This window comes from Conger conger, chromosome 16 (genome assembly GCF_963514075.1).
Source record: "Conger conger chromosome 16, fConCon1.1, whole genome shotgun sequence".
In the NCBI taxonomy this organism is placed as follows: Eukaryota; Metazoa; Chordata; class Actinopteri; order Anguilliformes; family Congridae; genus Conger; species Conger conger.
In genome coordinates this window covers 10,709,157-10,731,957 of record NC_083775.1, presented here as the reverse complement: position 1 = coordinate 10,731,957, position 22,801 = coordinate 10,709,157, and the positions used below count along the sequence as shown (strand labels likewise).

Here is a 22,801-nt window from a genome sequence, read left to right as displayed (position 1 = left end):
AATATTATCATCAATCCAGTATGTGGTGTCATGGCAATAGGCCATCTGAGCTCTCACCCCCTCCCTCTTCTCTCTCTCTTTCTCTCTCTATATCTCTCTCTTTGTCTCCCCCTCAGTTCTCAAAATGGCTGTTGTAGCATGGCTGTTGGTATACAAATTTGGCCCTCAGTGTTTACTCTGTCCTCCACCCTCTTTCTGCCCCATCCTTCTCTTTGGGAGGAGAGTCAGAGTGAAAGAATGCAGTCGGTTGGGAAGTAGGAGAGAGAGGACAAGGGCATGTCGCAGCCTGAGAGAAAGAGAGAAAGACAGAGAGAGCAAGAGAATGAAAAAAGAGAAATGTAGATTCAAACGTAGCACTCGTATAGGCAGAGCACTGAAGCCCAGGAGTTGTTGTGCTTTTTAGCAGCGCTGCCTGTGGGTGGGGGGGGTGGGGGGTGGAGGGGTGGGGGCAGGACTGGTGGGTGGGGGGGTGGGATTCCCAGATATTGGAACCAGATATTCTTCACTGGGACCTGTGCATCAGCAGGTGCTTGGCCACACCCTGTTACTGCAGTTAGGGGGTGCCCCTGCAACACCACTGCATCTGACCTCCACGGAGTCTTGCACACTGCACTTCTTTTGCCCCGGGGTGGGGCAATAAACGAGACCCAACTCATGTCACAGCAGTGACATCACCACATTCTCCAGTGATTGTAAAGTATTTCCCTCATTAGAGCCTCTTCAATTCAAATGAAAACGTCTGAATGTGCAGTTAAGTGTGTGCACCGCACACGCGGCTCATCGTCGTACAGAAACCAGATTACACTGCCTATTCAATTTCCTCTAAAATGGAGATCAAGATTAGCCTCGGGAAATTGTAACGTTAACCCCCTTTTTTTTTCTTTTTCTTTTTTTTCGGGCCGTTTTCTTTTGACGGGAAATCATTTCTAGAAGTCGTAATTCCACCGGTTGCAGGATGAGCACCCCGCCCAGCAGCTGCCGACCAGCCTCACCCCGTCTCTAAGCCAGGGATACTCATGACACGCTGGGATACGGGTCTGAGGCCCTGGGGCCCGTCCTCGGACACTGGCCCCGACACTGGGCCACTGCACCGGCCTGACCTCCAGCCAGGCTCAAACAGCTGCCTGACACTTCCTGGTGATTAGATAATTGCCTTTATCTGCACTGTTTAGCACGTGTTCTTTGAGAGGGAGAGAACAGAGTAAGAGGGAGCGGGGGGGTGGGGGGTGGGGGGGGTAATGCTGTTAAGCCTGATTGAGTCAGGAATCTGGCATGCAGACACTGCCCACAAGATGAAGGCACAGTTTCTATCAGCCTTACCTTCTATCAGACGGGCCTGTGAGGCCGGTCAAGTAATGTGGTGCCCCTGGTGAATCACCTCGCAAATAAAATCACACTTCGGCGCAACATATTATGTGACGGCAATAAAAGGCCATGGAGTTAACCTCATAATTTAAGCTGCGGTCACAAAGTAGCACAACTTTTCAGCCCTCGTTTCCGAGTTGGGCATTTCCAGACGGTGTAATAATGCATTTTGGTATAAAGGATTTTGGGCAATGAGGGGGTTAATCTGAAAGCATGAGTCTTGGGAAAGACTGATTACTCTAGTGACTCAACACAGATTTGTGTGTGTGTTGTGTGTGTGACACAGAATTTCCACATGCGTCTATGACACAACGCACGTGCCCACACACCAAGCGCAAACTTGACGATAACCACTGTATTTCTCACAACGATAAAAATAATCTGTCTGCGGCCACTCAGCTCGCCTGTCTCAGTGGGGGGTTATCCCTGTCTGACACAATTATCCCTTAACTTACCGTACTTACTTATTCTTCACAGGAGGGATGGGATAATTGCAAAAGATGTTCGAGATACCGGTTTAGATATGACCAAAGGTAACGTGCCGCGAGTAACCCCCACCCTCCCATGCGCACCTGAACCTGTGTTGCAAACCCTTAGTCTCAGCTTCTGTTCTCATACTGGGAAACGCATACCCCGCCCCTTCCCCCTCTCCTCGTTCCTCGGTCACACGGCTCCTGCCTGCTGTCTATCAGGTCGTGGCACACAGACACACACATAGGCAGGGCCAACACCGTGTACGCCTGAAAGCCACCTTTCCTGAAGGGAGTGTACCTTCGTTCGTCAGTTCGTTAGCTGCTGCGAACTTCACCGACAGCCTTGTTAATTGCGCGTGCTGTGGTCCCGTTCGCTTCTGTTCCAGGACAGAAGCCATTATCTCATGTCCTCACAGAACCCCCAGTGCTCTCCAACCCCCCCGATGGCCCATGATCTGCGGTCAATAGAGCCTCCTCTCCTTCTGGGTTCATACAAGTTTTCCCACGTTCGGTTGGCCAAAAAAATTTGTGAAACTGGCATCTGCCGCTTACTCTGAGGAATGCTGGAACATGTAGAGAATTGTGGCAAGTGAGGTGAACTTACCTGTAGTGTGTGTGTGTGTGTGTGTGTGTGTGGGGGGGGGGGGGGGGGGGGGGGCAGACTGTCATTTACACTTACAGTTGAAGAAATTAGTTTCAGATTGAAGATTAATTTGTAGGCAGCCATGTCTAATATGCAAATCCCAGGGTAACTGGCAAACTACTCTCCAGAGTCTGCACAGTGACATCATTTAAACATTAATGTAAACATTATGTTAAACATTGTGACCAAATGCATCTGCCAGGACTTTCACTGAGCAAATGACAATGACCAATGGGGTACTGTAGGAACTGTCATACGTATTCAGTGTTATTACTTTAAGAAAACTATTTGTTTTATTTAATCATTTAAGTGTAGTTAAAAACCCTGCAATCGTCATTGAACTGATATTGAGGTTCCTCTCTCCCTTTATTTATGTATTAGGGCTACATTTAACTTTTTAACTTGAACATCATCTCTTATTCTTTAGCAGAACTCTGCCACCCCTTCCCTTCCTCCCTCTGTCCTCTCTCTCAATCTCTCAATGAAATCCAGACACATATTTTGCTTTGAAACGTTTGAAAAGAAAACAACTTCTTTCCGTTGCTAGGCAACCCAAAATATGAGTCATCGCGGAGCCGCACCCATCTCTTCCCCGCTTCTGCTCCGACTTCTCTTTTTTTCACACATTGCTCGTAGCTATTGTAGTGGCAGAGCAGTCGGTCGGTGTACATACTGTTCTGTTTAACATAGATTCTGCTTAGTAGCCGCCCCCCACCCCACAACCCTCTCAAAAGCAGATGTCGAACAGTGAGAGGGAATGATAGATATTATGTAATTTAGTGTAGTTTGCTGGGTATACTTAACTTGGCTCATGCATTGCAGCGCGGCTAAATGTGTTGCAGTCGTGGCAGCAGTAATGGTACTGGCGTAATTGTAGTAGGTCCGTCAGAATATTTATGTTGCTTAGGCCTAGTTTCTGTTTGAGGCGTAATCATTTTGGCTATCTGGAAGAAAAAAAAAATCTCACACCAATCCATTGGATTGTTTTCCAAATGATTACCATATACTTTTTTACTTTAGTAGCATGTTGGGATGCATTCGTCCATTTTACACTACTTAATCAACAGGCTACATGTGTAATTAACCTGAAAACATGGCAATAGTCGATTTGAATTCATGAATTTATATCTCAAAGAACGGTTAATAAAATAGATTCTGTGTTGTCCAACGCTATTCTTTAATTCCTTAAAGTAAACTGTCATGCGAAAAAAGAAAAAGCTTAAGTCCCATGCAGGTACCAGCACGCAGAATGCTTTCCTACGCCATTTGGGAGCTTTGATTTCTTATACCCGTGAAGACAGGAGTTCAGTGTGACAGGACAGGGGCACCGAGTGGGGAAGAGGGGGAAAAACCAACCAGATGTGATGCACGGCTGACCTCTAGAGGAGAGATAGTTGTATTACACATTGTATTCACGCATCTCACTTGGAATCATGCGAAAACAATGCGTTTATCCAGACGGTCGTATTAAAAAAAAAAAGTCTAAAAGATGGAAAGCTCGTTAAAGGTTTCGTTTTTGGATTAACCTGAGGCAAAATACACAATTCCTTCCCTACACGTTTTGGAAGGCAATTACAAGACATCCAAATCATTTGAATCGGGCATCAACAAGAATTAAGGCCGATCCGTTTCAGGATTTCGTCCCAACTTCTGCTCTTAAGTGTGATTGAACTAATTCAATAATTATCAGACATTCGTATTAACCGAAGCACCAGCTACAGACACAGACTGCAGTTGTATCTTAATGAGTTTACTGCATCATGATTTTACACGTACAGGAGTGAACCAGCGTAGTTTACAGAGCGGTTAAAACTAATGCAATTAGTTGGAACAAAAACAAGCACGCATACCTGCCCTGAAGGATCGCACCTGTGCACCCCTGACCTACCTCTGGCTTGGCTACACACCAGTTTCACACACACAACAAAACCTACAATGGAGAAAAATGGATTTAAAGCGCATAGGCTATATAGGTCCTATGCCATAAGCGGGGAATAGCATAATTACCAGAGCAGGTTTAGGGGGAAATTAAAAAACAGCAGCCGTGCGGATAATTAACTTTAAGGAATTTGACCCCTTAAAATGCTCTACTACCCCAATGACAGAGACGTTTCTGCTTAGCTTGTCTGCAGATTTGTAGTCGACTACACGCGTGCAAAGTCTAAACAATGTCTACACACTGCTGCGTAACCTTCGAAGTTTAAGATTGAACACGATTCTTTAAAAGAACAGATCTATTTTTTCTGTCCATTATCAAGCCATTACAACCTAATTGATCTCCAAGTTGGCTTTAAACAATAGTGAAGAATTGCTAATAGGTATCTGAGCAAAGCCACTGGCGTTGAAACGCGTGAAAATGTGACGAGAGAAAACTGATTCTATTGGTCTGTCAGTGTCAATTTCAAGATAGTGCATTTCGGCCCGCGCGATCCGCGTAAAGAGTGATCGTAAAATAAGCAGCAGCAAAACTTTAAGATGTTTTGGAAACAAACGGGGAAATGTATTTTCTTTATTTTTATTACACACCAACTGGTTACTTTAAGTACGTGCCTCCGGTCGGCAGGCATTAGGACATTAGCCACAGCAGGTGATTTCAAAGCAAGTGGTCACTTAAGTGGAGGCGACCACAATTATACTGAAAGGGACGGTAAGTTAAGCCCAAGGTTCGGGAGACTCGTGCTCGGTCGCGCAGCACTAAACTACCGCGATGGAGTCGGCCTGGATGCTACTGGAAAACATGGCCTGTTGAACAAGAAATTCAGCGGTTATAGCGAATACGAAGAACTAATAGAGAACAGCAAACAGACCGGTTCAGATTCAACTAACGCATCTCGTCAGTCTTATCAGCAGATATCTCAGCCTCAGGACCCGAGTCGAACCTTGAGAAATTCAGCAGCAAAAACGGAATCGCCCGGGAATGCAGCCCAAGGAAGGACCACAAATCAAAGCGACAATGTCAGTGCGAAGGGCTGGTCCTCTCACTCAAACGGCTGCACTCTTGGGGAAATGTACTCAAGGAGCACGGATGACCTCAAGTCTTCTGGGTCAATAAATTACCAGGCTGGATATCAATCTGATTCAGCACTTCCAGGTGAACGAGCAGGGACCTTCGAGTTGTCTGTCTGTGTTGGTCTTTGTTAATGGCAAATTGTGACGGAGGTATACTGAACCCTGCAGTTACTGCATGCTCTTTCAGGTATAGAGGAAGGAAGATTGTCGCTGAGGGAGGTCACAGGCTTTTTGCCTGGTCCTGGCTCTCCGGTAACAGAGGGCTGGCTGCGGACGATGGCCTTGGTGCAGTGTGGGCACAACAACATGAGTCTCACGGTCAGAAAAAGTGAATCTACGCACCTTATGATAGATCAAGGTAAGATATCAGAGGGCGATGTATATACCGAGTTTTCCCAAAATGTGTGTAATGTAGGAGCCTTATGCAGGCGGGTGCTTGGAGACAAAAGCACTAGACTATGTGAACAAGTGGCATGCTTCTGTTTGAAAAAACAGCATTGTGATTTCCTTGTCTTTAGTGTCATCGCTGACCCTTCCCTTCTGAGGTCTGTTTTGACTCTTGGTGTTATCCGTGGTTCGATTACCACAGATTTTTTAACTGAGAGGAACAATGGACCAAACTGCAGTTGGCATTGAATTCTGCTTATGGGCAACAATGACGTATTGAACGAGTGCACATTTTATAGCGTTAGCCTAGCCGCACAGAGTCATTATTTCAGATGGACATAGCTGTGGTGTTGGAACTGTAAGCCTGCAAAGATGGATTACTTTCATTATGTATGGTTTATTTTTTATTTTTTATTTTTTTTCTCTCGGCCTCTTTCACTGCCGGGCCAGCCAATGTCTTTCCACGGCGGCTCCGTAGCGGGTGGAGAGGAGGAAGGACCACTCGATTCAGTGCTGCTAAGCTAGTCTCCCTTGACTTCTTATCCGTAGTTTTGATTGAGTCAACCTGTTTAACCTTCACAAGGACGCTTTGTGCCGTACTCTGACGTCCCGTTTACGTTCTCTCTCACAGGGCAGACGCACCCGCTGTCTTTGTCCCAGCTGCCCCTCTGTGGCTACTCTGTGGAGACCACATGGAGGGACCTGGTCTTCACGGCTCTCTACGATGGCTGCCACGTCAGACGAGAGGTACAGGCACAACTCCCTAAAACCCTGCCCCGATACCATTCATTAGTATGCGTCCACTAGTTACACACTGGACCTGGGTCAAATAAGCCGTTGTTTTGGACTAAAAGACTTCTGTGCTCGACTGATCTTGCTTGGTGCAACTGGGCCAAACGCCAATACACCAGACTAGCTCAGGTAAGTGTAGACAAGTAGTTGAATCCAAAACAAGTATTTGACCCAGGTCTGGGACCCTCAACCTCTTAAAAACTATGCCCCTATACCACCTATAGTTATAAATCTCTGTATGTTAGATGACACCCACTCCTAAAACCCCTAGGAAAATGTATAATGCAAGACATATTTCCCTTGGTTGCTTGTATTAGTAAATTAATATAGTATATATTATGGTAATATATTAATATGGTCCATTATTAAATGTTTTATGCTGGGCGGCTTATCATTCATCTTTAAAATCTATGGAGTGCGTCAGCTTGCTGTGTTTTCACGGTGGCAGTAGCCCGTTCCAGCAGAGCCATGCGTTAATATCGAGCGTGCGGAAATGAAAACGCGCCGGACATCACGTGTTTACAGAGAACCCGTCATCTCTTCACTCGTCACCCCCTCTTTCCTCCCTCAGGATGGAAGGCACGTCTTGTCGTTGATTTGGCGGGGGACCCCGGTGAAGATGTCCTGCCCCGTCCCGCCAGCCCCTGCACCACTCTCCCTCTGCTGCAACCCCTTCGGCTTCACGGTGACGGTCGAGGTGGGCCACCCTGCAGTCGACGTCGAAGTCGACAGTAAGTTTGTGCAGATTGTGTTCTTGCTTTTGTTTTTGACTCCTTTCTGGAATTGGGGTCTCTGTCTCTGTCTCTGTCTCTGTCTCTGTCTCTGTCTCTGTCTCTGTCTCTGTCTCTGTCTCTGTCTCTGTCTCTGTCTCTGTCTCTGTCTCTGTCTCTGTCTCTGTCTCTCTAGACCAGGGGTGTCAAACTCCGGTCCTGGAGGGGCCGCAGTGTCTGCTGGTTTTTGGTGTTTCATAACGAGAGATACATTTCTTAGTCTTTCATTGGCTGAAGGGCGGCCTGTAGCGTAGTGGTTCAGGTAAATGACTGGGACCCGCAAGGTCGGCGGTTCTAATCCCGGTGTAGCCACAATAAGATCCGCACAGCCGTTGGGGCCCTTGAGCACGGCCCATAACCCCAGGGCCCTGGGCCCTTGAGCAAGGCCCTTAACCTCCTGCTTAGTCTAATGAACTGTACGTTGCTCTGGATAAGAGCGTCTGCCAAATGCCAGTAATGTAATGTAATGTAATATAATATAAAGATTCCACACACACCTTGTTGTCAAGGCCTTAATTGGCTGCTGATTGAAAGGAAACCACAAATACCTGTGGCCCTCCAGGACTGGAGTTTGACACCCCTGCTCTAGACTGTAACCCTCCACTATGGAGTTTAGCGTTCTGTGATTCCCTCTTGCAGTGGGCCAGGAGTGGAGGTCCTTGGCCTCAGTGGCTAATCTGTGTGGGTACATTGTGGAGGTGAACTCCGGGAAGCTGGTCATCGCTGTCCCCTTTAAAACCTGCGGAGTCACATTGAAGGTGGGCTATGGTCAATGTGAAGCTCTACATTATCATTGTAAATGACAAAATTCTACACTAGAGATGAATTGGCAATCTCAAGTGGATATTGGTTTATGGTAAACCATTAATTGAAAGGATGCATGTCAGAGTGCAGGTGTGCATGTGTCTGAGGTGTGAGATCATTGGTTGGAAATGTTTTAAGTAATTTTGAATTCATTTTATTTTATACTATAGAATTATTTGACAATTGTTTTTTAATCTTATTTTACATTGTACAACTTATTTTCCTTTCTAATTGTTATATTTAAAAAGGAAAAATGCCACACTTTTAAAAGAGGGCACCTGCTCTCAGTGTCTCTGAATATAAATAAAGGAAAGTGAAAATGCAAAATCTTTTTGTAAGTGGTTGTTGCATTTCTCTCCTCTTAGGATGGGAAGTACACCCTGTCCCTTCGCACGGGAGATAAGGAGAGCACCTTCTCCTGTCCTTCTCAATTTTCTCCACCTCCTCTTCCCTCCGCATACTCCCATCCCACACCCAGTCTGCTAACGCCACCCCCCGCTCCCACTCCCAGTCCACCCACCGGTCCCCCAGCCATCCGTGAGCACCCCGCCCAATCCCCCACGTTTTCCTGGCATCAGCCGCACCACCCTGGTGCCACCCCCCCGGGTCAAAACGCCCGTGATCCTCCCCCTGTTGACTCTCCGCACTTCCACCACAGGCTGCCCATTCTCTACCCCCAACGCCCCCCACCTCCCCTCGCACACCCGCTGGGCCCCTCTCCCCCCCATCTCCTGGCATACTCCCTGAACCCCACTCATGCCTCCCGTGCGCCTCAAATTCCCATTGATGCCCCGTATGCAATTCCCGCCCTGCCTCCACACCAACCCCCAAATGGAGCTGGAACCCTGGTTCCTGACGACTGTGCGAGCCGTGATTCCCCCTTGCGTCCGGCCGTGGGCCTGCCTCCCCCTGCTGCTCCTCAGGACCCCCTCCCTGTCCCCTCTTATTATGATCTAATGTCCCAGCTTCGTCCTCACAACTCCCAAAGTCCACACAGCCCCTTCAGTGCTCACATGCCACCTGTGACTCAGACCCATCACTCTCCTCCTCATCATCCTCCTCTTCCTCACTCTCATTCACACAGCCACCTGAACCAGCAGCAGCTGCCCCCATCTAAAGACTCTTCCCATCAGCCTCATGGTCCAATTAAATCTCCCCCATACTCTACAAATCACCATGTCAATCCTTCCTATAACCAAGCAAAGCATCCTGATCCTGCACATCACCATGGCAACCCTTTCATTAACCAAGCAAAGGCTCCTCATCCAGTACATCACCTTGGCAACTCCTTTAACCAAGCAATGCCTAATCCAGCACACCACCATGGTAACCCTTCCTTTAACCTAGCAACGGCTCTTCAGCCATCACACCACCATGGCAACCCTTCCTTTAACCAAGCAAGGCCTCCTTATCCAGTACATCACCATGGCAACCCTTCCTTTAACCTAGCAACGCCTCCTCATCCCCACGGAAACCCTTCCTTTAACCTAGCAACGCCTCCTCATCCAGTGCCTCCCTGCCCAGCAGCGTCTCGTCTGAAAACGTCTGTGTCCCCTGTTCCTCTCACTCCTCTGCCGCCTGGCTCTCCCTTCTTCCCCCTGCCATTCCTCAGCTGTGAACCAAACAAAATGGCCGTCACTTTACCTTCTGCTCACCCGGCCTCCATCGCAGTCAAAGGTGAGTGTGGGGTTGAGCGGTTCGATGAGGCCACCTGTGCCGTTTAGCGTAACACATTACCCAATTTCACCAACTGATCTCTAACTGCCGGGTGTGAGTGCGAAGCTGAGACGTTACACAAGATTCATGAGCCGATTTAACAAGTAGCCTCATTGGACACGGGGCCGACTGCTGCTACATTGAGTTGCTAATCATACATTTCACATTCTGTGTGCTTAAGGTTAAAATAGCCTGAACGTTTATGCAACCATCTGTACTATAACTAGAGTAAAGTGCTGATGCACGAATCCTCTGGCAGATTGGGCGGTGGGAGACTGGATTCCCATCGGGAGCGCTGATCCGCAGTGTTCCTACATGCTGTACTTTGGGGAACAGGGAGTCCTGACTCTCTCCTCACCTCTCCCTGCCTGCTATAGCTGCAGCTTGGTAAGTGTCCCCGCCGCCAAGCCCTGGTCCTGGTTCTGGTGTTTGTATCCGATAAGCTGAGGTTGGGTAAGCTTGTCCTGGATTTCCTTGTTCGGGCCGTTGACCCTTTTATGGTGTGGGATCATTCTAATGACATATTTGTGATCTCAACTGAGGATTCTAATGCTGTTGTAACAATCACTACTGGCAACAGAACACTGACTTAGAATTTTGAAGAAAAAAAATTTATATTTGAAAAACATTCCGAAAAACAGACTGATAAGCAGTTTGGCGACTATCCCAGTCTGTTTGAACAGCATGTCCATGACTGCTGGTCCTGCAGCAAGTATTCCTTTCACTTCTTTGATGTAGGTCAGGGTGAACTTGGTTAAACTGGCCCTGGGTCTAATGTCAGGGACAGGAAGTGAGATTGTAGCTGTTGGGTCTGCCCGTGACGTACATTAACCCCCCTGTCTCCTGCCCCCACTAGTCCCCCTCTATCATATCTCTACATGTGAGGTACTGGGACATGGCACTGGAGCAGTTGCAGATTTTGGGTTTAAAGTGTCTGTATTCGCCGGGCTCCTCCATGCAGTCTCCGACCATAGAACATCCTCAGGTCTACTGTACCCCTGATCACATGAGCGTAAGACTGCCACCTGGAGTGTGGGATGTCTTTGTTCAGGGTAAGTGTGTGATTGCCATCTTACCTGAATGTGCACGGGTCGAAATGCTCCTCATGCGCTTTTGTGACTGGCAAGTTTCCCTGAACTGTGCATGTGTCGATATGATTATTTTGTGCATCATAATAATTGTTGTAATATAGTTAATCCATGTATTTGGTAGATTAATTTTTGTGGGCTGATGTGGGGGAAGTGCAGTTCAGAGTGAGTGAAGGCTGGTAATGGGCTTGGTGTCCTGTGAAACTCCACAGACCGTAAGGGGAATGAGATCAGGCTGCTGGATGCCCCAGGGGATTGTGGGTATGGAGTGAGGAAGCATGATGGTGATGGCACTGTTCTGACCCTCCCCTTCACATGTCACATTGCTCACGAGGTCAGTAATTTGCCTTGGGTTACTGCTGCTTTTTTCTCCTTATTCCATTTATAAACCTAATATAATACCAGGTGCATGTAATTTTGTCAGGAAAAAAGCATGTATGATAGATATGGAATTGGTGGTGAGGATGAGGCATTTCATTACAATAAAACAAACGTTATAACAAAAAATATAAACGTACACCATCCATTGTTTCACCCTTTAAAAATCCATGAATGTGCCACATGGTTAATTCCGCCTTTTTAGCAGGAAAGGGTAGAGGGCATGTGCACGCTTCTGCAGTTGTTCACCTGGAATATGTTGGTGTACTCGCAGACTCATGAGTGTACCAGGTGTATATTGGGCACTCCTGACTAACCTGTTTGAACCACATCCATGAGACATTGAGCCTAACGCAGAAAAAAAGAAAGGGTAAATGTGGAGACTAATGTCAGGCACGGACTGTTTGATTTCTTGAACCCGATTCAGAAGTCTTTATTCTAGGTACTGTGGTGTATTCACATTAATATTTTCTATACACTATCCATTTCACACATGCTGCAACACATTTCTGGCTCAGTTGTGTGATTTGAAGAGAAAGTCATGGTCATTTGACAATTGAAGTTATTGCCAACAGGGTCAGAAACGCACCATTGGCGTTAAAATCCTGCGTGAACGTGGGTCGCAAGTAGAACGGCTGTCTTGTCCTGTTGCGGCAACCATCCCAAAAGAAGGTGAGCTGTGAGCCGCAAAAGGGCGTTTTCAAATGACCAGAACGCCATGCCCCGCACTCAATCCGTGATGAAAAACCCTTTCAGGCTGCGGTTTCCGTGGTGACGCTCAGCCGTCCTGTGGACCTGGATGCGCACCGGTTGGCCGTGGGCCCCGCCCTGACCCCCAACCTGGGCCGTGCTTCCCCCCAACACGAGGCCAGTGACTCCAGACCAGGGGTGCACAGCAAGGGGCCCCCATCTGTTTTAGGATTTTGTGACAACTTCTGCTCTTAATTATTTAATTAGCTCAATCTTTCTCTAAATCTGATGTGTATAAGCACCAGCTACAGTCATACTGCAGGTGTATCGTAAAGGTTTTACTGATCCAGTACAGGAGGGAACCGGTGTAGTTTATAGTCCGAAAAACTAAAATGAAGGTAGGAACAAAAACCAGCACGTAGATCAGCCCTCCAGGACCGGAGTTGTGCACCCCTGCTCCAGGCAGGACTTCAGATCAGCAGGGGTGTGACGGGCTGGGGGGTGTTTCACAAAGCAGGATTACTGAGTTGGCTGGATAACTGCGCTGAGTAAAACCCAGAACGGCTCTTTACTTCTGTCCATGTTCCAGATTTGGTAAGGCTTTCTTGGTGCAGTTATTCAGTGCGCTTTGTAATCCTGCTGTGTGAAATACCCCTCCAGATGTGAACTGGTGCACTTCAACACCACCTTGTCCATGGCTGATGCATTTAGGAGCATGAAGCAGGAGAAACTGGTTTGGTCTCATGTTTATTAATGCTGACTGTTTCCTGCCCTCAATGATGGTTTATTGCTTGCCCCCAGGTGAGATATTTATTTTTGTGTAGTTTTTAAATAAAGGTTGTACTATTTCAGTGCATTTTGTTTATATAATCCTCCTGTTCCTATAGGTTACATGGCAGATGAGGGTGTGGCCCAGTCAGAGAAAAGCCCCTCCTTTCAGCCTGCTGGACCAATGGGTGTTCAGTTGAGGATTGGCACAGGTGTGTACACCTACAGTGAGGCTACAGACGGTCTTGCTGTCCGTTTTGTGTATTCTCCTCTGGGAACCTCAAAACTGAATCTATCCTCACCAATCCCCCCCCCCCCCCCTCCAGACCAGAACTATACCAGCTATTACCACAAGAGCCGGAAATTCCGGAGCCTTCTGGGACGGCCACTCTTCCTGGAGCTGCGTCTCGTGAACGCCCCTGACTCCAGTCTAGTGCTGCTGGTGCACTACTGCCAGGCCTACTCCACCTCCACACAGACCCCCAGGCTGCTCATCTACCACCGGTGAGTGTGGTGTCCAGCTTACCAAACATCCAACCCCCCCAAACACGCAGACAAATGCAAACAGACGATTTGCTGTTTGCTTAAAGTAATAAGCGGCAACTTCAAGAACAATAAAATGGAGATCAAGTTGTGGTCCTCACTATTAATTCATAAAAATTGAGGAGCTCTACCATTCATGGAATACGTTGGCAATAAAACCAAATGACAGCCAGTGATTGGACGTTGTCTGGCTATGCGTCTAGGGTTCCTGACTGTACCCACCTGAGTACAGCCAGAAGGTTTGTCCATTGTCCCAATGGCATTGTTCAGTTTATCATGGGTGAAACTCCTTTATGCTTTCAATGGCGACAACCAACAACTTCATATCCCTGGTGTATTATCATTGGGTTGGACGTTGTTGCTCTGCAGCACACAGTCTATAACGCCTTCTGCTTTCAGCTGCCCATACCCCCAGCAACCTCCTCTTCCTGTACCCCCAAGTCCGGTCCGGAGGTTCACCGTTACCACGTTCCAGCACCTCCCCCCAGGGGTTCAGTTCTCCCCTGATCAAGAGGTGGGACCCTGTGTGCAATGACCATGTCACCTGTACTGTGAGCGTGCAAGTATTGTGGGAGACTGCAAATGGTTGGCATTTATATAGCACCTTTATCCAAAGCTCTGTACAATTGATGATGATTCTCATTCACCTGTTCATACACATACTCGCACACCAACGGCGATTGGCTGCTATGCAAGGCACTGACCAGCTCGTCAGGAGCTTAGGGGGTTAGGTGTCTTGCTCAGGGACACTTCGACACACCCAAGGCGGGATCGAGCCAGGAGCCCTCCAACTGCCAGACGACAGCTCTTGCCACCTGAGCCAATGTCGCCCCGTACATGTACACTTAAGGGATCATATCTTAAAATGAGAATCCGGGAATGGATTCAGAATGCATTGTACGGGGTTTTGGTACACATTGAGCGTCAGCAAAATGAGAGATCAAATGCATGCAATATCGACTTCTATCGGTCTAAACATTTTCATCTATTCTAATGTGGGGATTAAATGAGTGGAGCTCTAAGCTATTAGTTCAGGGTCCTTGATGACATCAAAAATTCTGTGACCTAATGACCAATAAATGTTTTTGTCATTATATCACCTCCCCTCAACAGTATCGCACACTGCCATGATATCGGGCCTGTTTGTCGGTCTCTCCCTTTCCAACAGATCAGCTTTTGGTGTTCCACAGAGGTCTGCTCGCAGTCTGAGGGACGTTGCACGGAGAGCTGCTTCACCTGAGAAAACCGCGACGCGCTCAGTTCGGCCTGTGAAGACCGGGACGCCAGCATGCGAGCTGGCGCGGAGAAAGGGGAAGGGGACCCATGTGGACTGTGAAAGCCTGTGGTTCTGAACACTGAGTGTTTGTGGAAAGAGGACCCTGTTCTTGCATGTAGCCTTTCTGTTCCAAAACCAGAAGGTGTCTTTTATTTTTTACTTTTTTTTTTTTTTTCTTTACCCCCCTCAAGGATTGTATGTTGAGACCATTGATAACTTCAACATCAGAAAAATCTGTCAACCAACCAAGTGTAAATGTAAAAAAAAAAAAGAAAAAAAAGAAAAGTGTACCAAAACACTTGTATTAAAGTAGCTAAAAGCATGTGAGGTTCTAGGACCTCCTGGTGTTTTGGTATTCTGAAAGAAAATAATCCAAGAAACCTTGGCTGGCCTCTGCAGAGACCAGAACAACAACTCTGGGCAGTGACCAAAATTGAATGTCTCACATTAAGTACAGTTTTGCACAGACCTCTCAGCAGGGTGTGGTGGCTCAGCTGATTTGGGACAAACACTACTGGCTCTGTGGAGGGAGGGGAGGGGAGGGGGGAGAGCAGGGAGCAGGGCTCGGTTCGCTGTGGATGGGGAGAAGGGGGGTGTTTCTCTTTGGATCTCCCCTAACATCCATCCGCTGTAATCTGGATGAGCTGAGGTCTCCGATAATTAGATTTGCGCATACATATTATTCATGGGTTGACTTTAACATTTTATTTGCTCTCGTTATACAAACTCCATCCCCACGAACAAACAGAGTGAATGTATGTGGGGAGTGGAGCTGAAGTCCCTTCCCTAAGCAGTATTCACAGTGATGGCTGCTTCTACCATGGAATAGAGGTCATGTGTTTTTAAAGACTGCCAACCCCCCCCCCCCCCCCCAAATGATCATGTGCTGTTCAGGCACGGGGGTGGGAGGTGGGGAAAGCTCCATGGGGTTTGTTTTGGATTGATGCAGGCCACAGGAATGGCACTCAGCCCAGCTCTGGCTCACAGGGACCAGCGCTGCAACTGTTGGCAGTCTTTCAACCATCTCCACAGGGCCAGAGGCACATCAAGGAAAAACAATCAGTGAAAGTTATGTCTGTTGTACTCGCTGCAAAATGAGAGCCAAAGTGACATGCATGCAGAGGAGGGGGGAGGAGCTGGGTGGGGGAGGAGATTTTCATCGGCACTTTAGTGTGGAGGTGATTTATAGGCATGAAGAGTACAAGTATAAATCACACCACATTTTATTCCAGGTTTAGTCTTAGGGCAGTGTTTTATTGCTCTGACGAGTTTCATCATTTTTCTTGCGTGTATGTCACTTTTTTGCCCCAAGCACTTTGTAATGGTTGGAACAGAATATGTGACTATTGCTGGTAAGCTTTACTGTAAGTAATTTAACTCATGGGTTTGAGAGAAAGGAATTGATGATGGGGGGAATGGGCCAGTTTGAAACCAAAAATGGGTTCAGCCAACATTTGTTATCGATCACTGATTTAACCAATCATTGACACGAGAGAAACCCTTTAACGGCTAATTTATCAGACTGACGGCTGCAGCGCCACCCAGTGGACATCATTACACCCAAGTGGAAATATTTCCTCCGACCACCTGAGGGCGCCATGATCAGGACGGGACGCTGAATACCACCTGAGCTCAATCAAATTGTTTGACGCGTCCATACTTTGTCACATTCTAATCTGATGAGATAGGAGGGGGGGGAAAAAAGCATCGTATGCTTATGAAACTCATTTTTAAAAAAATCTATTGTATGCAATCACTCGTTCTAGTTCTGTAAATTCAGAGGAACAAACCAAAGATACCGAAAATAGATCGTCATTATTAGTGTCGGAAAAGTAGTCCTACCATCGGCTTATCCTTTGGTAGCCTGCGGACTTTATATTAAAATTGAACATATTAACCATTCTAAAACTGAGATGAGACTGGTAGTGTATGCAATGGTGGTTTTCCTAACTCGGTGTGTCCAAAACTCTGTTCTCCGGTCCCAGGACGCCAAGCCATCCGTCTCCTGCACCAGCAGCCATATGCACGCTCGGTTTGGCCCAGCTGTACAAAACAATCTGCAGGTCAAGGGTGAGTTCGTCGGTACATCTGGTCTTTTCATAATTGAATCACAATATTTTATGCAACTAAGATCTTTAGGTTAAGCTCTTCATTTCTTATTTTATAGTGTTATTTTGGCGCCGCAATCCTTTGATTGGGCCTACCTTCAGTTTGTTTCCCCAGCTAATGGTAGCATTCGTCACTTGCGTTCATCGTGCAGTTGTAAAGTTGGCTGATAACGTCAGTTGCGCGAAGCCAAAAAGAACTAGTACGACATATAATGGTATTTTAGGTTTATGTGCAAGTAGATAATGTCTATACGTAAATAATATATGCATAGTGTGTATTTACACTTTATTTCTGCCCGAACGTTTTGCTCTTGGGCAGTCGGCCATTTACAATAATCCGTTGCAATCCATCTCTCTCCCAGACCAAGGATCCAGGATACCAGTACCCGAGACTAAGGAAAAATGCGGGGTGAAATCAGTGCAAGAGGAAGACGGACGACTGTCCTTCTACAGTCGGTATGAAAGCTGCTACTCTGATATTAAGGTGAAAAATGGTTACAGTCCAGTGCTCTGCTGGGGCCTAGAATTTTTAGATAGACTCTCTCTCTCTCAATACTAATGATGATTCAGAAAGAAAAGAAAATATGAATAGATAATAAATAAACACAAAAAACCTCCATCTCTAGGGTGACTCAGTAGTAGTGGCTCTGGAGGTACAGGTGGGGATAGAAGGTCCATGGTACCAGGTGAACATCAGTTGCCCTCTCAGTCAATACGAAGGTCCTGACCCTAAATGTACGTATTTTGTTTTCCCGCCTTCGATTTCAACTGGATAGCTTTATGATTGTTACTTGAAGGTATTAAAAACAACTGGACCTTCCAATGTACCCTTGTTCGCATTTCAGTAACTCCAGGAACTTGCAGAATGCAGAAGTCTTTGAGGGTGTCCTGTGGACCCCAGGGCGTCTCTCGGGATGCCTGTCTGAAACTTGGATGCTGCTTCTGCCGTTCTAGACCCGTGTGTTATTACAGAATTGATGGTAATGGCTGTCTGTTCGCGCGGTGGCCGAGTACGTGCTTGTGTGTTGCATGGGTTGAAGCAGTAGAACGGGCCTTAAAGGTAAAATAGGTAATTTCGGACTTCTAACGGTCAAGAGAGGAATTGCAGCAGCAAATACGCTCAAACCACTACACTGTTTATCCCTCTCCCTTCTCTGTGAACGCGCTGAAGTTGAAACGCCATTGGCTGTGGCAATTGGAACCAATTTTCAACCAATGAGCTTGAATTATTGTGCAGCTATAGATGTTTTGGTAGAGTGCTGGGTCGTCAACTGCATGTTTTGAAACCCGAATTTAAGGACTATAAACACAGGCAGAGGGTGAGTCAACATGTCAGTGAGCCTTTTTCAATGATAGGAAGGGATTTACAATGGTCTTGTAACAATATTTTAAAACAAAAAGCTTACCTATTGTACCTTTAAGCATTTTTGGTCTCAATTACACATTTCCCAGATATGGATGTACAGTGAATGGCGTCATCTGTTTAAGGTTAGAGGCCCATAATCATGGTGGTGGAGTTGGTGAATGTACTGTCCCCCAGGAGGAATAATTATGTGTTCTCCCGTTGTTTTGGCAGCCTGCTCCTTGGATGGAAACTTTGTGTTCTCAGTGAATGCTTCAGACTTTCTACTTCCGGTTTCCCTTGGCAGTCTCAGGGTCAAAGGGCAACCCCAGTGTACCCCGGCAACTGCCAGCACAGACATGGCAGTCTTCAAATTTGGGGTGACGGAGTGTGGCGCGAAGAGAGTGGTGAGTCGGACTCCATTTTGGGGTCACACCGCCGAATGTCTCTTCCTGTCTACCTTTTGGTACCAAGATGTCTTTCAGACCAACATTTTTCAGATTTTCAGTAACCACAGTAAAACCTCAAATATTTGTAAGTACATTTCACAGTGGAATTGCATTTCATCTGGGGCCCTGTCGAGGTTGCTTATTCAAGGCATGTCCAATATAACGCCTTCTGGGAGTCTGCTTGTGTGTCAGCTGGTCCTCTTCCTGCTAACGTGCCCATACAGATATTCAGCAAGGTGGTGAGCTATGAAGTGGAGGTAGAGGCACTGCCACGGGTGCAGACTGTAGCCAGAGTTTCACCTTACAGGTACGTTTGCATTTTATTTATTACTATTTTTCAAGCTTACCTTTAAAAAAAAAAAAAATGTATCTGGTAAATGCAAAAACTGCTGGAATATGACCAAGGTATTAATTATAACTGCGGCATGTGAAGTCAGTTCTTTTATATTTACCCATCCAAATACTTGTACTGACCTCTATCTACTGAAATGTATGCTTTACACTTTCTGTACTTGCATAAGGGAATGCGGGTGTAATTGTTTTGGATTCATAAACTTTTCTACGCTTTACTGCACTTGTCTTGTTGTATTGGAGCCTATGAAATGCTCTCAAAAAGTGCAAACCCCCGTCTTATGGTCATCTTGGTCGGCCCAATTGCACCAGGCAAGGTCAGGTGAGCAGACCAAAATATTTGAATCCAAAAGAAATGCGCATTTGACCCAGATCTAGCTGGCTTTGACCGTGCGTGTAAGAGACGACAGACTGGCTTCTCCCTGTCCCGTAGACTGCGGGTGCAGTGTCTGTATGCTGGGTCAGTCAGGCTGCGGACCAGCATGCTGTCCAAGGACCCCACTAAGCCCCCTGTCGTCTCTGCAGTGGCAATCCCCAAACTGAGGATGAGAATAGCGAGAGGTACTGCTGACAGGAACGGTGTGGGGGAGGCACGTGAGGGGGGGGGGCAGACGATTCCTGTTTTTATTTGTGCTTTTTGTTGTCCTTTTCAAGTTTCTTACAAGTTTGAGGTTATTCAATAATTTGCTGGAGAGAGTGAGAAAAATGTGAAGTCTTCCATCCTGGAATATCACCCTGTTAATTATTTCAGTAAAGGATGATTTCTGACTCATTCTGCTCGCGCTCATGCGGACAGGATTGAATTCTGCAGCGAGTCGCAGGTCACTGATTGGTCGTTGAAGGTGATTGGCATCCCGCTGCTCCTCAGATGAGTCCTTCTCCCTTTTCGTGCCTGAGGACGAGCTGCCCCTGGAGCTGCCCCTGCGGAGCCCTGTGCACGTGGAAGTGTCTTTCGCCGAGCCCTCCCTGAATTCGGGTCTCGCTCTGCGCCTGCGTGACTGCTTCGCCTTCCCCGTGTCCCGACACTCGCTATGGACTCTGCTGCACGATGGGTGAGTGGATGGGAGAGGTGGGGTAGACGGGGATCTAGCATTGCTGGGGGGGGGTAAGTATTTGTATTGTAGACGGTATGTATTGGATTGTGGGGGCGGGGGGTAAGTTAGTGGGTATTTTAGTAGGGGGTGGTTTGTGGTGCTAAGGGAGGTGTACAATGTGTCAAGTATGCAGGGAGTGGGGGGTTGACTGATGTGAGGAGGGATTGGAGGAAGTGTGCATGTGTGCAAGGCAGGGATCTCAAACTCTGGCAGTGTTGGCTGGTTTTCGATACGTTTCAGTAAACGAGATTCTCTGTCTGCAGGCATTTGCTTCAACCGCACGCTAGACCACCTGATTTCACTAATTGGCTGATCTGAACCAAGCAGGTAAAATAATTTGTGAAATCTGGTTCTGTCGCGCACGGTGGGAGCAAGCACCTGCAGACACTCAGACGCACAGAGTTCAGTGACGCTGATATAAGTCATTGATTGACAAAAGTCTCCGCACCTTGTTCTCAAGGCCTGATATGGCTGGTGATCGAAAGTAAAATATTCTAAATATCTGCAGACACTGCAGCCCCCCAGATGTAGTCTGACACCCCTCATGTACAGATGAGTGGGATAAGCTTGCTGGTTGTGCTTTTCCCAGCTGCCCCAACCCTCTGGACAGGGAGAGGAGCGCCGTGCTGCTCGGTAGCTTGGGGCAGTCACTGCCTCAGGTCAGGAGGTTTGACGTGAAGACATTCACCTTCATCGACCCCAAGACTGGAGAAATAAGTATGGAAGAGGTGAAGGATTTCTTGCACAGTGCACACTGCTGTCTGTATACTGTGGGTTTAACACCGTTTGCACAATGTGGGTTTAATACGAACTGTGGGTTTGACTGCATGACGTATGTTTTTCAGAACTTGGGAAACATGAGCAGTATTGACTTGGCTGTTTGGGGGCATGTATTAGAATGATCTGATCAGAATGCAAATTTGCTTTCAGGGAGTTTGTACACTCACCGAGCACTTTATTAGGAACATTTTTACTTTATTACACCTACTTATTCATGCTATTATCTGATCAGCCTATTGTTTGGCAGCAGTGCAGTGCATACAATCATGTAGTTACAGGTCAGGAGCTTCGGTTAATGTTCGTCTCAACCATCAGAATGAGGAAATAAATGTGATCTAAGTGACTTGACTGTTGAATGATTGTTGGTAGCAGACATGGTGGTGTGAGTATCACAGAAACTGCTGATCTCCTGGGATCTTCACACTGTTTGCAAAGAATGGTGCAAAAAACTTTTAAAAATCCAGTGAGCAGCAGTTCTGCAGACAGAGGCGCCTTGTTAATGAGACATCAGAGGAGAATGGCCAGACTGATCAAAGCTGACAGTAACACAAATAACCACCCATTACAACAGTGGTATGCAGAAGAGCATGTCTGAACAGACAACGCATCATAACTCTCAGTGGATAGGCTACAGCAGCGGAAGTCTAAAAAATAAGTCTAAAAACCTAAAACACCTCGGTTAGTGTATATTTAAATGCAGTCCAGCAACCCCTGGTAATTTAATGCGTTTTTCCAGTTGTATTTCTTCTGCTGGGTGGAGATCTGTACAGGGCAAGAGGATTGTGAACAGCAGTGCCCCTTCCTGTGTGAGTGTCTCTCCCTCTCTAATCTCCCGCTCTCCATTCTCGTTGTCTCCTTCTTACTATTCTCTACCTCTCCTCACCATTCTGTCTCTCTTAGTCTAAATATTAGGCTAGCCCTAACTCTCTCTTTCCCTCTCACTATTCCACCTCTTCCACCAAAGGCCCTGCGCTGAGACACCCAAATCTATTCAACAAGGTCCATAATGAAAAACCGATTTAGTCGAATCAGGAGTTGATGGACAGAAACCTGCTTCTACACCAGTCTGTTTTGGATAATATTTCTCCTCCTGATGTCATTTAAGACCGAGGTGGTCCAGAGTTTAAGAATTCCATTCCATTCTCTTATCGTTACCTGTTCACCAACATCGTTGTCTCACTGTGGAGGAAAATGGTGAACCGTGTATTTTTTTCCTTTTCTTTTTCTTTCAGCTTATGGCAGTGGTAGGATGAGGAGGGAGTCCAAATCCGATCAAGTCTCACAACTCGTGTTCTTCGGCCCGGTTCTGTTGGGCCAGAACGGGAGCAGATGGGAGGGGATTCATGGGGCCGCGACTGCAGTTCCTGGGGCTACAGGTTCGCTAACATCGAGCTTTTCTTGCCCCATGGGTTTGGTGTAACAAGTGGAGCTAACGCGTGTGGTGTCTGTGCCTCTCTCTCCCTCAGTGTATCAGATGTTGTCAGTATATGCCCTGTCTGTGGTCTGTGGCGCTGCTCTTCTCTTCCTGTTCTCTTCTGTGTGGACGAACGTCGGGAAAAGGCGCCAAAGTCGCCACCCAAACGGGGTGCAGGGCGTCGCCATGGAGATGGAAGTGGCAGGCTCTGTGGCTGGCTGAAGATGGGACACAGTTTGCATAAAAAAAAAAATAGGAATAAAGGTTATCGGAACACTGAACTTCGCCTTTTTCCATTTTGTAAGACGCGACGGAAAGGAAGCCGTAGTCATTCGGCCATCTTGACTTTGAATCTTGCTTCTTTGTCGGGGTAATGTATTCATCGGTGGTCTGTTGTGAACGTGCACGTTTAGATAAATTGAAGATAAATCGGACCCATTCGATAGTTTATCAGGGCCAAACTGTTGATCAGCCCTGTCGTTGCGTTGCCGTCTCAACTGACGGCGTCTCGAACCTTTGACGCAGCAGCAGAACGGGTGGTATGGGATGAAAGTGTTGGCT

The 22,801-nt window shown here is 47.0% G+C and overlaps 2 protein-coding genes across 4 annotated transcripts; both read left to right on the top strand.

The window, feature by feature from the left end:
* Positions 1 to 4,906: 4,906 nt before the first annotated feature.
* Positions 4,907 to 15,244, top strand: LOC133113944 (uncharacterized). The gene is made up of 15 exons (XM_061223104.1): positions 4,907 to 5,572; positions 5,678 to 5,848; positions 6,509 to 6,624; positions 7,241 to 7,400; positions 8,079 to 8,197; positions 8,609 to 9,920; positions 10,219 to 10,346; positions 10,816 to 11,011; positions 11,260 to 11,381; positions 12,001 to 12,097; positions 12,182 to 12,292; positions 13,003 to 13,095; positions 13,210 to 13,387; positions 13,826 to 13,940; positions 14,595 to 15,244. Exons 1-15 carry the CDS (start codon positions 4,957 to 4,959, stop codon positions 14,664 to 14,666), a joined length of 3,606 nt encoding a protein of 1,201 aa, XP_061079088.1. The 5' UTR covers positions 4,907 to 4,956; the 3' UTR covers positions 14,667 to 15,244.
* Positions 15,245 to 16,346: 1,102 nt separating this feature from the next.
* Positions 16,347 to 22,521, top strand: LOC133113945 (zona pellucida sperm-binding protein 1-like). Of its 3 annotated transcripts, none has more exons than XM_061223107.1 (12): positions 16,347 to 16,772; positions 17,173 to 17,266; positions 17,437 to 17,545; positions 17,656 to 17,790; positions 18,387 to 18,559; positions 18,826 to 18,908; positions 19,386 to 19,513; positions 19,821 to 20,004; positions 20,636 to 20,774; positions 21,563 to 21,632; positions 22,059 to 22,202; positions 22,293 to 22,521. In XM_061223107.1, exons 2-12 carry the CDS (start codon positions 17,213 to 17,215, stop codon positions 22,460 to 22,462), a joined length of 1,389 nt encoding a protein of 462 aa, XP_061079091.1. In that variant the 5' UTR covers positions 16,347 to 16,772; positions 17,173 to 17,212; the 3' UTR covers positions 22,463 to 22,521. The 3 variants fall into 3 exon arrangements, with proteins under 3 accessions (XP_061079091.1, XP_061079089.1, XP_061079090.1); XM_061223105.1 differs by having other exon boundaries at positions 16,348 to 16,772; positions 17,173 to 17,294; XM_061223106.1 differs by lacking the exon at positions 16,347 to 16,772 and adding an exon at positions 16,828 to 17,025 and having other exon boundaries at positions 17,173 to 17,294.
* The last annotated feature ends 280 nt before the right edge of the window (positions 22,522 to 22,801 follow it).

Excerpts from the sequence above, each read along its gene's own strand:
- LOC133113944 (XM_061223104.1), top strand. The coding sequence starts at position 4,957 with ATGTTTTGGAAACAAACGGGGAAATGTATTTTCTTTATTTTTATTACA. Across the intron at positions 5,573-5,677 it reads ATCTGATTCAGCACTTCCAG|GTATAGAGGAAGGAAGATTG; the intron begins GTGAACGAGCAG and ends ATGCTCTTTCAG. Across the intron at positions 7,401-8,078 it reads AGTCGACGTCGAAGTCGACA|TGGGCCAGGAGTGGAGGTCC; the intron begins GTAAGTTTGTGC and ends TCCCTCTTGCAG.
- LOC133113945 (XM_061223105.1), top strand. The coding sequence starts at position 16,616 with ATGAGACTGGTAGTGTATGCAATGGTGGTTTTCCTAACTCGGTGTGTC. Across the intron at positions 17,295-17,436 it reads GCTGCTACTCTGATATTAAG|GGTGACTCAGTAGTAGTGGC; the intron begins GTGAAAAATGGT and ends CTCCATCTCTAG. Across the intron at positions 17,791-18,386 it reads GTGTTATTACAGAATTGATG|CCTGCTCCTTGGATGGAAAC; the intron begins GTAATGGCTGTC and ends TTGTTTTGGCAG.